The 15,662-nt window shown below is 50.5% G+C and overlaps 1 protein-coding gene across 1 annotated transcript; it reads right to left on the minus strand.

Annotated features, from left to right (window-relative positions):
* SLC22A14 (solute carrier family 22 member 14) lies at positions 1-12,890 on the minus strand. Its single transcript, XM_074345259.1, has 9 exons — positions 11,789-12,890; positions 10,936-11,039; positions 10,575-10,729; positions 9,456-9,624; positions 4,686-4,806; positions 4,322-4,416; positions 3,831-4,050; positions 2,012-2,160; positions 1-1,408 (listed from the first exon to the last, which is right to left on the minus strand). Exons 1-9 carry the CDS (start codon positions 12,353-12,355, stop codon positions 1,048-1,050), a joined length of 1,941 nt encoding a protein of 646 aa, XP_074201360.1. The 5' UTR covers positions 12,356-12,890; the 3' UTR covers positions 1-1,047.
* Between the last annotated feature and the right edge of the window lie 2,772 nt (positions 12,891-15,662).

Raw genomic sequence — 15,662 nt, forward strand, 5'->3', positions numbered from 1 at the left:
ATGAGTCACACCCTATCACCCCGAGAAGGGGCCATTTCTGGGTCTTGAGGGCTGGCCTCGGAGCAGGACTGACCCTGCCCCGCAAGCTGGACTGGGCCTGGAATTCATGGCCTGGATCCACGGCCCCACATCCAGCCACTCAACTCCAACCCAAGCTCATCTAGGGGCCTGGCCCTCAGTCCTTCTGTCTGTCTAATTCCTCTTCTCTGGACTGGGAAGGCAGGTTGGAGAGAACGTCTCGGTCCATGTTCATCATCATGGCGTTGAGAATGGTGTTCTTCGCCACTTCCTCAGTCACGTCATCACATGATATATCCTCATTCAACATATCCTCGTTCCCGGTCCTCAAGAAGCCAGTGGAGAAAAAGCCATGAGCTGCATGGTTCGGGAACCTGAGAAAAGTGGCTCAGGCCTTGCCTGGCTCTGCATTCCTGAGAGGTGGGGCTTTCCCACGCCCGCGGGTCACCGGCCAAGCTTCAGCATGGGCCCATGAGGGACCCTTGCCCCCAGGATCAGGCCTGTCCCATCTCCGAATCCCAGCCAGACCTTTCACGCTTCTCCATCTTTGGGGCACTGTCCACCACCCTGATCACTAGCATTTACTGAGCACTTACCTTGTACCACTGTGCCAATCACTTTATGTGAGTTTAACCTTCCCAAAAACCCTATGGGAGAGGAACGCTAGACTACATGTCTTTGCCTCAGTTTCCTCACCTGTAAAATGGGGGATAGTGACAGGACCTCCCTTGCATGTGGTGGTTGTTAGGATGAAGTGTGAAAAGGAATGCATATGGAAAGGGCCTGACCCTCGTAAACATTCAATACATGCCAGCTATTTTTATTACTGTGTTACCATTCCATTTTGTAAATGCAGAAACTGAGTCTCAGAGGTATTAGATAACTTCTCTGGGCACATGCTAGGAAGTGTTAGCAGAGATTCAGGCCCTCTGGCTCCAGAGCCCATGTTCTTAACTACTATGCTGTTACCCTGCTGCATGGCACTCCCCATCTCCACAGGATGGGAGCTGGCAGAGACGGTGACAGCATCTAGGAGAGCTGGCGAGACTGCTGTGGACTCAGACCTAGTGTCACGGGCCCTTCTGGCAAAGGGGCAGGGATGGACAGTGCCTGACACGCTCTCACAGCCACGGGCTTGAGAACCAGGCCCCGTTGTGGCCACAGGCCAGAAGCCTCCCACACGTACCTCGTCAGTGGGGGAAAGTGCTCCAGGCTTTCAGGGAGGGGGTGACCTTGGGTTTCTGGCAGCTTGGAACAGAGGGTCAAGGCCACGATGCTTGAGGTGCAGCAGAGGAAGATGGGCAGGATGGGGATGCCCTGGCTGCTGATCATCAGGGACAAGATGTATCCAGCCGCCCAGGCCAGAAACACTAACCCCAGACCTGTTGTTCTGGAAGAGGAGGTAAGATCTTATTTGGGAGGTTTCTTGGGCCCAGAGGCTGAGTAGGGTATAAAAAAGCAGCTCCCCAAAACCTCACACCCTCCTCTTTACCCTGTCCTAGCTCACTGTGCCACGTTGGAGGATATAGTTCTCCACTGATGCAAAGTAGGTAGTAATTTCTTCATGGAATCAAGAGTTGGGGAGGTAAGACCAACACACGCACAGTGTGGGCGTGGGGGGTGGGGGTGGGGAGGAGGATGCTGGGCCATCACCAAGGGCTCCCTGGGAGAAGGGCCTGAACCTCAGAGTGGCCCAGACACATTTCAGGCAGTAGGTGCAAGTCAGAGACTGGAGTCAGACTGCCTCGCCCCACTTCTTCCAGCTGCTTGTCTGACCTTGAGCCAGTACCCTTAGCTCTCTGATTTCATGTCTGAAATAGGGTTAATGATGGTGTTGGGGACTTTTTTGTGACGGTTAAATGGGGTAATCTATGTAACTAGCTGGGCAGGGTGCCTGTCACCAGGTGAGTGACCAGTCTTAGCTGCTGTTTTCATCCTGATACTGCCCCGCCCGCACCATGCCCCCAGGGCCATCACCCCCCAGGCCCCCTACCTGAGGACAGTGGGAAGGAGCTCAGCAGTGTAGATGAGGAACACGGTGACCGAGGCGACCAGGATGAACCCTCCAAGCACGATTATCAAGACCGAGAGGAATTTCAACTCTGTGGCCAGACAAGGTGGCCACCTGAGTTGGGGCCCATCCTCCCTTGGGGCAGGTGGGGGAGGCCTGCCCATTGGCCCTCCCTGGGTCCCTCTCAGAAGGCATCTGAACAGTCCACCCTCACCACCTGGTCAGCTGGTCAGCAGACTCAGGCATTCGGTCAGAGGAGGGTCAGTCTGCTAGAGGCCTAGCCAGGCCAGGAGTTAGTACATCCGCAGTGGGGAAGGTGGTCAGCGGGGTGGGAGGTCTACTAGGACCCCCATGGCCTTTCAGGCCACCATCTACTGTGTTGGACTCAGCTCCCATATCTCTGCCTCCAGGCTGTCTCCTGTCTTCCCCATGTTCACTGAGACGCAGCTTCCCCCACCCCACCGCCTGCTCCTCCTGGGGCACCCACTCAGCCCCAGGCCTGTGCCTTATGTGCTGGGCTGCCTGCTCAGGGCTCTCCCACCTTCCCCTTTGTCCTCTGCAAGCTGGACAAGGGCAAGGGGGCAATGAGTCACTGGAGCCTGAATAGCTAGACATTCCAGGATGCTCAACTTTTGGGAGCCAGATGCGTACACTGGAGGAAGAAGAGAGCCTGGGAAACTCGATTCCTCAGGCATGGGGATGGGGAAGCTGGGAGCCGGACCCGCTGCTCACTGACTGGGAGTCAGGAGCTTCCGTTCCTCTCCTGTCAGCCTCTGCTGGACCAGCCCTGGCCCCGTTCCTGCCTCCCTGCTCTAGGTCTGGCTTCACTTGGCTCTGGGTGAAATTGGAGATCTAATTTGATCTAATCAGGGATTCTATTCCTCGTTTCTCTCACACATTTGAGAGTTTCAAACCTTTCTGCTTGACTCATTATAGGCCCATTAAAAAAAAAAAAACCACCAAACAATAGAAATTTAATAATGGCTTTGTTTTAGCCAGTCAGCACTGCCAATGCCTGGGAGAGGAAGTGTCCAGGTCAAGACACACAAAATTCCAGCCCCCAGGGACAGTGAGGGAGCCTGTGTGGCAGATCCTGGTTGTAGCCTCACCCACTGCGGCCCCAGCAGCTGAGGAGGCTCTCATGGTCTGCAATTCTGACTGGATGAATGAACACTGACATCCTCAGCCCTGCCTTCTAGCCTTGCGACCTGGGGCATGTTAATTGTCCTAGGGTTCTTTGAAATTTTGAAAATATTACCACCACCGGCCCCCATTCTCCCATTCCCTTCCCTAATTTGGAGCTGACAGGGTGCAGGGCACTGTGCTCCTGAGAAGGAATGGCCTCCATGCAAGAATTGTTCCTGAGAGTTTAGCCCAATGTTACACTCAGTCTTCAGTGGGCAGGTGATTTTTTTCCCTGGTGAGGCTACAGTTGAAGGACTACTGGGGTAGCAGTTGAAGGACTACTTTTGCTGCATCTGTTCACATTTAATTATCAGCTCTGACGTGGGTTGGAACCAGGCAGAAGAAGGCTGCCCACTCTCCTGCACAAGGACGATTCCTTGGGACAGCACATCCTCCCCTCCCAGGCCCCCAGGAGCTGCCAGCGCCCTGTCCTGGGACACTCGCCTGCCCACCGTCCTGGAGAGGGCAGGGCTCTGTAGGGCCGTGGGCTGTGGATGCATGAGGCTGACTCCCAGCGTGTTTTGTTGGCTGGACAGGGTAGGAGGCATGCGGGAGGGGCTTTGAGGAAGCCTGGAGGCTGGGGGTTACTGTGGGGGAGCAGGGCGGGGTGGGGGGCTGTACCTGAGGGGAGGATAAGGCTAAGGAAGCACATGAGGGTGCCCTGGAAGAGAGTCAAGGACAGGCTCTGCTTCCTCTTGAACTGCTCGAGGAGAAAGACGCAGCACAGCCGGGCAGGCAACTCCATGAGTCTGGGAATCACTTGGGTGAAGTAGATGTTCACACCCAACTTCCTAATCCTGAAGCTCAACATATGACAGTTGTAACCGACAGCAAACCTGGAATGAAGCCAGAAGAGAGCCGCTCAGAGAGGAAGACACCCTTGCCCCACACGGACAGCCCAGCCGGGGCCAGGGACAGAGACTGAGGCAGAGGAGAGCGCGGCAGGGCGGCAATGGAGGAGAGGAGTAAGCCCAGAGATCTGGATCTGCAGGCCACGCCAAGGTCCTCTGGCCTGGATCCCCTTGCGGCCTGCTGGCGCCCATCGCTTCCTAGACTCCTGGCATGCACACCCAGGGGCAGTCCCCGCCGCCAGCCCTGGGTACTCACCCCACGCTGCACATCACCAAGGTCACCTTGCGGAGGTGCCTGTCGTTACGGAAGTCCAGGATAGAGGAGCTAGTCACCTTTCTAGGCAGCTGGAGCTACGGGACAAGCAGGACCAGCCAGAGGCAGGGCCAAGACCCCAGCTTGCTCCCTACCCTCACAGGACCCACAAGGCACACCAGCCCACCACAGGGCCAGCCCGGCCTCTGGCCTTGCCCTGGCAGGGCTGGATTTTGCTATCACCATTCTCCTCAAGCAGTGGGCTGGGGACACCCCTCTAGGCCGCAGTCCTACCTGAATGGATGAGGGAGAAGAGGCCCTTGCACAGCCCCTGCCCTGGCCCCATTCCAGGCCTGAGTCCTCTTACCTTATCTAGTAGGTTCAAAGGGATGGTCTTCTTGTTCACATCAGCTGCGTAGCACAGCACCTGCTTGGCCTCATACAGCTTCCCTTTCGTCATCAGCCACCGGGGAGACTCTGGGAGAATCCTGCAGGGCCCGCCCTTCTCTTATCCATCACTCCAAGATGCCCTACAGACCCAGGCTGAGCCCATCCCAGCCTCAGCTGTGGCCATCCTGCTCTAGTATGAGGTGACTCAAGTGTTGGAGGCCTTGAACCTCTGCTCCCTGCCTCCCTGCCCCCGGCAGTCAGCCCTTCCCCTGCCCAAGCCACACACAGTACCTGCTGCTGCCCAGTGACACCCTGGCCACTCGCTGCTCTGCATCACAGCTTCCTCCCCTCTCAGCCACCTCTAGGAGCTGTTTTCTGTCTTGGGGGGCACTGTCTTCCATGCCTACACCCTCTATTAAATCCTTATTCTCAGAGTTGAGGATTCTCCTGTTTCTTCTGTCTCTTAATAGCCTGGAAAGTCTAGGAGGCAGGACCCAGGCCTGACCCCAGGGCCCAGCCTCTGCCTGGCTGAACAGAGGTCTCCACTCAGTCCCATCCCTCCCCCTACAGCTCCCATTGCCTGTGACCTCAGAGTAACCTCAGGCCCTCAGTTCTTCCCGAGGCTCCCAGGCTGTCAGACCCACACAGATTAGCACTTAAAACACGTCTTCAGTGCCCTTAGCTACGTCAGGTTGTTCAGTCTGGCCCAAGCCTGGACCCAGGATGATTATTCCCATTTTATTCTCAGTCTCGGGGATTGAGGGCTTGCCCAAGGTCACAGAGGCAGAGCTGGTATGAACCTCAGTCCCCTGCTAAGCACTCTTGACAAAACTACACCATCAGCCCCTCCTGAATTCTTGCAACCCTCTCCCTCTCGCGCCAGCCAGGACTCTGGCTGGTCATGGTAAACACGTGCCCAGGACTCCAGAGATGATGTCATTCCCTCTACCTGTCCCTGCTCCTGCCCCTTCCCCCCAGGGGCCAGCAACCAGTCATCCTGGGATCCCTCTCCACTCTAAGGCTAGAGAAACTGTCCTCAAGAAGGTCAGCTAACTGGGACTTCTTCAAAAAAGTTGGGAGATTGACCACATGCCCACCTAAAAAGGAATGAAATAAGATACCAATTCTCAAGGACAAAAAGGGTGGGAGAGAGTACACAGGGGGAGGGAGTGGAAGAAAGATATAACAAGTGCATGAAGCCTGGGAGTGGAAGAAGTGGGCTGACTGGGTGGGCAAGCAAAGCCCCTGCCACAGAGGAGGACTGTCCTCCCGGGTCCAGAAGACCCTGGATACCCCCGTCCTCAGATGCGGGTAGCTTGCACCGAGCAGAGAGGAGGCTGAGGAAAAAGAGATGCGTCAACAGTGGGAGCAAGGCTGAGGGTCAGGAGGAGAACTGAGGGCAAGTCCCATGATGCTACAAGAGTCCAGCCCTCAGCCCCGAGGGGAGCACAACAGCCTGGGCCAGGCATCTCCCTGGCTTTGTGAATCCCCCTCAGGGAAAAGTCACCTGCCACCTATTCACCCAGTAGTGAACAGTGGTTCTCAAAGTGGGTCAGTGGACCAGCCACATCAGCATCTCCTGGGAACTCGCTGGAAATGCAGATCCTTGGGCCCCACACCCATCCTGCTGAGCCAGAAACTCTGGGAGCATGGCTCCATTCTCGATGTTTTAACAAGTCCTTGGGTGATTCTGATGCTCCAGTCAATTTGTGATCCATTGTCCTAAAGGATTACCAGTCAGACAACCAGCTCCTGCTCACAATTTCCCCCATTAGCTTCTTAGTGACTTGCTCTTTAAATATAAAGGAATGATCCAAGATCACCAGATATTAAAGAAAACCTCCCAAATGAAAGAGTCCAAAATAATGAAGCCCTCCAAAAAATGGACCCCAAAGGACACAGACAGTATAGGGAACAGGAAAGGAAAAAGGAAGAAAAAAAAAATTTTAGTGGGTGGGTATAGTTCAGCAGTCGAGCACATGCTCAGCCTGCACAAAGTACTGGTTTCAATCCCCAGTACCTCTTTTTTTAAAAAATGATAATAATTAATAAATAAACCTAATTACCTCCCCCCACCAAAAAACAAAAACAAAAAAAAAGAAAGTTTTTTAAAAATTTAAAAAAGAAAAAAGAAAACTTTTAACTTGTAGCCTCAGAAACATTTGAGAATATTTTGCAGTTTTATCTTCATAAAACAAGCTCCAATGTTATATGAAATTTTTTGTCCTGGAATTTCAGCTGAAGTCCTAAAGCTGGTAAGAATGGCTGGGAACCTCACATTCTTAAGAGAGACATTACCACATTCAGGACAGGACTTACTAAAAAAAATGCGAAACAGCCCAGCAGCCACTTCCCCAGCCACTTAGAAAAGACTGGAAATTTCCTGTTTATGAAAGTGGAGGGGTCTTGAATCTCATCCCCTCCCCATGTTACTCATCTACTCAAGCCTGGTGAAGGGGACTGTCTCCAAGAACGGGAGCTTATCTTTCCTTTCCCTGCTGGAGCTGGCTGACTCAGAAAGCCGTGGGCCTGCCCTGGTACTCCAGACAGAAGAGTTTCTGGGAGAGTTCCTATGTGTCTCCTGAAGTTGGAGGACTTACACAAACCCAGAGACTGGGGCCCCTCTCTCTCACCTGGGCATGGTCAGGCAGGAGGTTGGTGGGAGCCATCCAGCGGTAGCCTGGGCGGGTGGGAGGTCAATGAGATTTAGCCAAGTGGACCCTGATGTCTTGAAGGCACCCCATGTGCTAGGGTGAGAAGACCTCTGCAGAAAAAGGCTGTGGGGTGAACTGCTAGGGACAAGAGCCAGGGGAGGTCACAGGGACAGTGCCTGGAGCATTCAGAAATGCCAACGTGCCAAAGACCCACAGACAGGCTCCCGAGGCATTCAAACATCTGCCCGGTGGAAGATGCTGACCATCGATACCACATCTTTTGTCTCTTTTCTCTGATGCTTAGAACCTGGAAGATCAGAGCAGGAAGATAGAGGAAGAGCAAAGGTCAGAACAGACTTCAAGCTCTCTGGCCACTAGGCTGAGCTAGATAGCCACCATGGAGAAGCTGTGAACTGGACAGAAGACCAAGTTTGAAACTGGACAGGACTGGATTTTTTAATGACTGCAAGTGAATCTTAATTATCAAAATGAGGCTTCTTCTCACAACCAAGAATGGCCAGAAAGAGATGGAACTGGCCCAAGATACTGTCACGTGTCAGGGAAGGAACAGCTGACAGGACATGTCTGAAGGTAGCGGCTGAAAGCAAATGTTCAACAACCTGTCTGCTCGTAGTGTATAGAATTATGTAGCAGCCACCGGAAGAAAGAGCTAACAGAGTTGAGCAGGATGGCCTCCGGCAGAAGGATCTGATGGCTGAGGGGAACTGAAATTGTTGACTTATTTTTCATCGCAAATCTTTCAGTACTACTTAACTTTTAACCATATGCATCTATTGCATCAATAACATTTTAAAAAATGTTTTAAAGTCAAGCCACAAAACCCTCTTTCCGCATTACAAGACAGAGCCATGCCACCTGGCATCAGCTGGGTCCCCCACACTCACTAGGGGTATCTTGATGACGATCAAAGCTGGTCTCCAGCTTCTGCACAATTTGGAAGGTCTCCAAAGCCACTTATGTGCCCTCATTTAAAAAAAAATTGGGGAGGGTAATTAGGATTCTTTATTTATTATTAATGGAGGTACTGGGGATTGAATCCAGGACCTTGCGCAGGCACTCTACCACGGAGCTCTACACTCTCCCTGTGTCTTCACTTTTAACTGCTAACCCCACCACTTAACAGTCCATATTATGTATGGTGCAGTGGTTAAAATGCAAGGGCTTTGGAGGCAGACAGGCTGAGTTGAATCCCAGGCCCCCCACTTTTTAGCTGTGTGACCTTGGGCAAGTTATTCTGACCCTCTAAAGTCTCTCCTCCCACCCCTCCCTCTAGCCCCTCAAGACATGAGATTCACGCCTACCTTTTAAGCTTGTAACGATAAGTGTGATCATGTCAAGATTCCATATGATCATTTCTTCACCCATGAGGTCAGAACTGCCTAACCCTTAACAAGGTGATCTCAGCTTTCTCCCTCTCACCTCCCTATCTGCCTTCTCTTCTGCTCCTCTCCCTTTGCCACCTGCCCACAGTAGGCACTGCCAGCTAGCTCTTGTTCCCAGTCCCTCCTCCTGACTTCTCCAAGTTTTGCTCCATCGGTTGTCACTTCATAGCTTCAATCTTTCAGGTCTGTGATTCCCCTACAATTACAAACATCAGCTACCCTTCCCTGACTCTGTCTTAGCTACCCACAGATGTCCCCACTGTCCCCTTGCCTGCTTGAGCCCAACACTGGGAAGGTGTCATCTCCTGGATGGCTCTGTCTTTTCAGCTCCTCCTCAACTTCCAGCCACTCCACTGAAGCCACCTCAAGGTCACGAAAGCCAACAGACGCTTCCCCTGCCTCACCTTTCATGCTTTCAACCTTGATCGTTCCCTTGTCCTTGAACTCCTGCCTTTCAGCACTTCTCCTTCTGGTTTTCTGACCACCTCTCTGACATTTCTTTGAGGATCTCCTCCGAGGGGGGTTAGTGCTGGGGTTCCAGAGACTCTGCCCATAAATCTTTCCTCTCATCCCATACACTTTCTCCTAGGGAGAATCCCACCCACTCCACCCCTTCGAGGACCCTCCACATCCCTCAGTCTCCATCCCATGAGACCCATCCCTGTGTATGACCCATACTCATCTGCTCACCAGATATAGGAGATGAAGAAGAACACAGGTGCCCCGCCCACCAGATACAGCAGCCGCCAGTGGGGAAGGCTGTGGGCAAGGCCCGTCAGGAACATGGCCCCCACAGCGAAGAAGCTGTGTTCCAGGATGATGGCGTGGGCCCGGTGCACGCCCACTAGCCACTCAGTGGCTGTGCAGAGGCAGAGAGGACAAAATCATAATCAGCTAAGGATCTCCAGGGCTGCCCCTGCTCCCAGCCTTCTGAGATGCCCCAGCCCTGATTGGGATGGTTCAGACTGGGCAAAAGTTCTTCTGCCTGCTCAGGATCTGGGTCCAGAGACAGACCCTCAGACTCAGGCAGAATGCCTCTGTGCTCCACAGGGCACACTGTAGGCCCCTTGCTTGAGCTCCCAACCACACAGAGAGCCTCCAGTCTGTCCTCAGCCTGGCTGCTCCCTCTGAACACATCCAGCCTCTCACTGAAAAGGCCTGTCCTGGGCACGGTACCTCACACGTGGCCCGACAGACAGCAAGGCAAGGCATCTCTGTCCTTGTCATTGCTCTTTGTACATCAACGCTTTGGGCACCTAGACCTAGGGCTCTGTGGAGAACCCAGTTCCCTCTGGCTGGGCTCTGGAAAGCTCCCAGTGAGAACCGGGGGCAGGGTTCCATACTAGGCGATGGCAGCTGTGAGGCTGAATAAATGTATGGGCACTGGGGGCTTCTGCCTCATACAGGTCCTTCACTTAACCGCTGTGTGACGGTGATCAAGTTGGTTAACTTTCTGAGGCTCAAGTATCCCCCTCAGCTAAAGGAATAATACAATAGTGTCTACTGAATAGAGAGTTGCCAGCATGAAAGGAGGCAATACTATAGAGGGTTTAGCAGCTGCCTGGCCCTTCTTGAGGGCTCAGTTGGTGTAAGGCAAGTGGAGGGTAGAAAGGGGTATCGAGGCGGGTGTACGGAGTACCAGGGGGAAGAAGGTGCAAGGACAGCGTGGGCACAGATTCTCCGGCATCTCGAGGCCTCCACTGCCTGCCCGGTTGGGCCACAACGCCATCTGTCCTGCGGGCTCTGGATAGGTGCGCGCCTGCCGACAGTGCCCCTGCCCCCAGTGCCCCACCCCAGCGCCCGCCTCACCTAAAGACACGCTGCTGATGACATAGCCTATCACAGCCTGGGACACGCCGAAGCGAAAGAACAGGTACTGGTGAAAACTGCTGACAAAGGCTGTCCCAAAACCGAAGATGATCAACCCCAGCAGCGACAGTAGGATGGTGGGGTAGCGGCCCAGCCTGCAGGCATGGAAGGGAGGCTGCGCCAAGCGTGGGGACCTCTGTGGCTGGCCCCAGCCCCACCCAGGACCAGGTCCCCAGCCATTCACTCGCCCCTGGAGAGCCCCTACCTTTGCCTCCCCCAAATCGGGACTCTCCAGCTATGAATGGCCATGAGGAGGAGGCAGGGGCATCCTGGGGACCAGAGAGAACTCAGGGAGACTTACTTGTCACTTATGAACCCGAAGATGAGAGACCCTGTCAAGAAGCCCGCCAAGAACATGATCTGCACGATACCCATGTTGGCTTCCTTGCCACACACCAGGTCAAACTGGGGGTTATAAGCAGGGATTGGCCACAGGCCTCCATCCAGGGACTTCAAGGTCCAGGGACTGGGCCTCCCCCCAGGATGGCCTTTAGGCAGAAGGTGCCTGGGACAGGGGCAGGTAACTGTGTGTGTGCAGCATGCCTCAGCTCTGTTACCTCTGAGTCCCATCGTGCACCTGGCAGATTCTGGGAGTCAGGCCTGGAGAGAGGGACCAGAGGCACAGGCCCAGAAGTGGGATAGGTGGACAGGTAACTGAGCAAAGACCAGAACCACTGAAGACAGTTTCCCAAATACAGATGCTGGGTCCCAGCCTAGAAAACCAAACTGGGCAGGTCTGTGCGGTGAAAGGCCCAGGTGGCAGCGCAGGCTGAGAAACACCGTGAGGGGTACCAGATCAAAGATACTTCTTTTCCTAATTCCCTATCTTCTGCGATTTCAGAGGGCAGAGCCACAACCACAGAAGCAATTCCCCGGACAGACGGCAAACCCTGCTTTCTGCCATCTGCCATCTGCCATCTGCCCCCACCCCACCCCCAATCCACTCTAGCTTCCTGGCTAAGACAGGCAAGACCAGAGCTGCCCAACGGAGTCCTGTTACTGCCCTGGCCCTCCCTCTGCCAGGTGACCTTGGGCCAACTGCTTCCCCTTTCTGAGCCTCGGTTTCCCCACCTGCTCAGTGAGGGTGAGGGTGAGGGTGAGGGCACATCTCTGGGGCCGTAGGGTAGCTACAGACAACTCAGGACAAGGCACACCTCATTGATGAGTGACCTCTTCTTGACCTCAGGATAGATCCATCCATCTTGACATGTGTCTGTGTGGTTGAGGCCAAACTGGATGATAGAATCCAGATCCCAGTCCACAGGCACGTACATGAGGCATGTCAGGAAACTGCCGTTGGATTCTCGGGGCAGGGTCAGATTCATCTGCTCAGCCTCTGACAAGTTGGGGCCAACTGCCAGTATCCAGCTGGTGTTGCAATAGGGCTTCTGGGGTGTGAACACGAAGATGTCAGCAAGCAGGAAGAAGGCGGACAGGATGCTGGGAATGAAGGTGAGGGCCACTAGCCTCCGCTGGAATGTGCCAAACTCCCCCACTGCATTCAGGATGTTGGCAAACTTGTCATCCTTCTTGGCTTCTATAGCCCTCAATCTGCACAGTAGCACCTCCAGGGACAAGGAGCGGGGGCGTTCTGCTGCCTCATGTTGGTTGAAGCTCCTGAAATTATGCTGGGATTTGAGCTCCGCCATGGAGTTGTTTTCCTTTGCCATCTGCTCAAAGAAAGGATGCAGCTCAGCCTCTACTGACACCACTTCAGACATCAGAGACCATCATGGGAGCCACTGGCCAGAAACCGGCCTCTGGCTTGGAACAGTTTAGATTCCAGCCCTGATGTTCTCTGTAATTCCCTCCTTTGCTTCTGAAGTTTCTTAGTTAATAAGACCCTACCATTGGCCCACCCATCCCTGCTTTTTAGTGCACTTAAGATTTTTTTTTAATGTTTTAGAAAATGCTATGCTTCTATTGTCATGAATGACTAAATTCTGACAAGGTCTCCTACAATTTCCCCACAGCTGAAACTCTGTTTACTCACACACATATCCAGGCACCAGTCTTACAAAAGGTAGGAGAGGTCTCCAGGCACCATTCCTTTAAAACAAAAATTGGGCTCAGAAGTTGCCAAGAACTGAAGCCAAGGTGGGTGACTAGAAGCCTTAACCACAGAGGTGGGCACCAAAGTGGTAGGGTGACAGACAGCAGCAGAGCACCGAACTAGAAGGGCAGGTTAGGGAGAGGAGTGAGGTAACAACAGCAACTGGAAGGCTATGCTCTCGGGACAGCAGCAAGGAGGGGAGACTAAGCTTGAAACTCTGTTTTGAGCTGCTACCTTCAGTGGGGCTGAAGACGTCCTGGGTTGGGGCACTCCTTGGCGACCAGCAGAAGCAGATGCAAGTCTTCGCTGAAGAAAAATTTCTCCAAATGAAGCTTGCAAGGCTCTCACAGATCAAGATCAAGCAAAGGGCTCAGAACAAATGTCAAACCCATGAGAAGTTAAGTCACTGTAAGAGTCAATGGAAAGAAGAAACAAGAGACTTAGACTGCAGATGTTGGAAATGTTAGAATGCAGAACAGCTATCAAACTTTTTAAAGAGATGAAAGTTGTAATTACAGAAATGGACTTACAATCAGAGGCAAAGAGCAGACATCTTTGGAGGGAAGACACCGAACTTGTATAAATCAAAACTGTTGATTTACTGTTGTTGAAGTAAAAAGATTAAAGGGAACACAACATTATAAACTGACTATACCTCAATTAAAAAAAAAAAAAGACTAAAGGGAAGGTTACATAGATTTGACGTTAAGAATTAGCCAACTGGAATATACAGCTGAAATGTGAAAGAGAAGTAAAGAGATTTGAAAGATAGAAGATTTAACACACATCTAGTTGGAGGCCTGGTGGGAGAACGGGAGAAGCGATGTTTAAAGAGATGAAAGCAATCCATTTTCTAAAAGTTGAAAAACATGAATCCTTAGATTCAGGAAGCAGCGTATCCCAAGCAGAATAAATAAAAGAGAAACCCATTGTAACGAGGCTGCAGAGCACTGGTGACAAAGAAAAGATCTTCAAAAACATCTAGAGAGAAGACAGATCACAGACAAATGAGTGGAATCCACAGTCTTCTGTTAAGAAACAAAAGTTGTGGACAGCATATCTGGAGGAATTTTATCTTCAAACTGACAAAACACTTCCTGTGTTAAGAGAAGACACTTGACTCACTGAGGATCCAAGTTGTGATCTGAATTCTGTAACATTTTTATAAGGGTAAAATGTTACCACTACTTTAATGATTTTATAAATAGCTTTATAATATTGAAGACTCTTTGCTTAACTCTTAAAACTTTTGAACTTTCATTTTTGAAAGGATACATAAAACTTTACCTTTTAAAATAAATTTTAATTCAATACGTTAAAAAAAAAAGTCAAGTTGTTAAGCAACAAGAAAACCAGCAGAGAGTGAAGAGTATTTTCAATGTGTTGATAGGAAATAATAGCAAACCTAGAACTGCTTACTCAGCAGAATTATCTGTCAAGAACTAGAGTGAAATAAAGACAGTTATAGTCAAAAATTGAGGGCAAGAGACCTGATTTAACTTGTATAGGATAAGGAGGAGGAAAATTATGTCAGGAGGACAGCCTGAGATGCAGTGATAAGCAATCAAAATGGTAAACATACAACCAAATTCAAATATTGACTGCATTAATAGAAATTCTGTTCAATTGTAGAGTTAAAAAAAAAAAAGATAAAATGGTAAGCAGCAATAATATATACCAGGATGGGAATGGTCAGAGCCAAAGTACTCTAAAATCTTTCTGTTGTATTGCTCAAGGTGTAGGACAAAGAAGCCAAAATTACATTTCAAAGTTACATTTATATGATAAAATTTCAAGGATAACCACTATAATAATATAGCTAGAAAACAGTACTGGAAGAAGGTAGACTAAAGGGAAAAACAAAAACAAAACCTCAATCTAGAAAAAGTGAGAGAAAGAGGAGAAAAAAAGAAACAGATAAAGTGGATTTCAGTCATTGTGGTTGGAAAAATGAATCAAAGTATATCATCACTAGTTAAAAGACACAGTCAGTCTCTTTAGCAAATGGTGTTGGGAAAACTGGACAGCTGCATGTAAATCAATGAAGTTAGAACACTCCCTCACATCATACACACACACACAAAATTCAAAATGGCTTAAAGATTTAAAATAAGGCAAGACACTATAAACCTCTTAGAAGAAAACACAGGCAAAACACTGTCTGACATAAATCTCAGCAATGTTTTCCCAAGGCAGTCCACCCAGGCAACAGAAATAAAAGCAAAAATTAACAAATGAGACCTGATTAAACTTACAAGCTTTTGCACAGCAAAGGAAACCATAAGCAAAACAAAAAGACAACCTATGGAATGGGAGAAAATATTTGCAAAAGATGAAACTGATGAGGGCTTGATTTCCAGAATATATAAACAGCTCATACAACTTAATAAGAAAAAAACAAACCACCCAATTCAAAAATGGGCAGAAGACCTAAACAAGCAATTATCCAATGAAGACATACAAATGGCCAATAGGCACATGAAAAAATGCTCAATATCACAAATTATCAGAGAAATGCAAATGAAAACTACAATGAGGTATCACCTCACACCAGTCAGAAGGGCCATCATTCAAAAGCCCACAAATGATAACTGCTGGAGGGAACCCTCCTACACTGTTGATGGGAATGTAGTTTGGTGCAGCCATTATGGAAAACAATATGGAGATTCCTCAAAAGACTAAAAACAGACTTACTATATCATCCAGCAACCCCACTCCTGGGCATCTATATATCCAGCAGGAACCTTAATGCAAAAATATACATGCACCCCAATGTTCATAGCAGCAGTATATACAATGGCTAAGACATGGAAACAACCTAAATGTCCATCAAGAGATGACTGGATAAAGAAGCTGTGGTACATTTATACAACGGAATACTACTCAGCCATAAAAAAGAATAAAATAATGCCATTTGCAGCAACATGGATGGATCTGGAGATTGTTATTCTAGGTAAAGTAAGCCAGAAAGAGAA

This window comes from Camelus bactrianus, chromosome 17 (assembly GCF_048773025.1).
Source record: "Camelus bactrianus isolate YW-2024 breed Bactrian camel chromosome 17, ASM4877302v1, whole genome shotgun sequence".
NCBI classification, from domain to species: Eukaryota; Metazoa; Chordata; class Mammalia; order Artiodactyla; family Camelidae; genus Camelus; species Camelus bactrianus.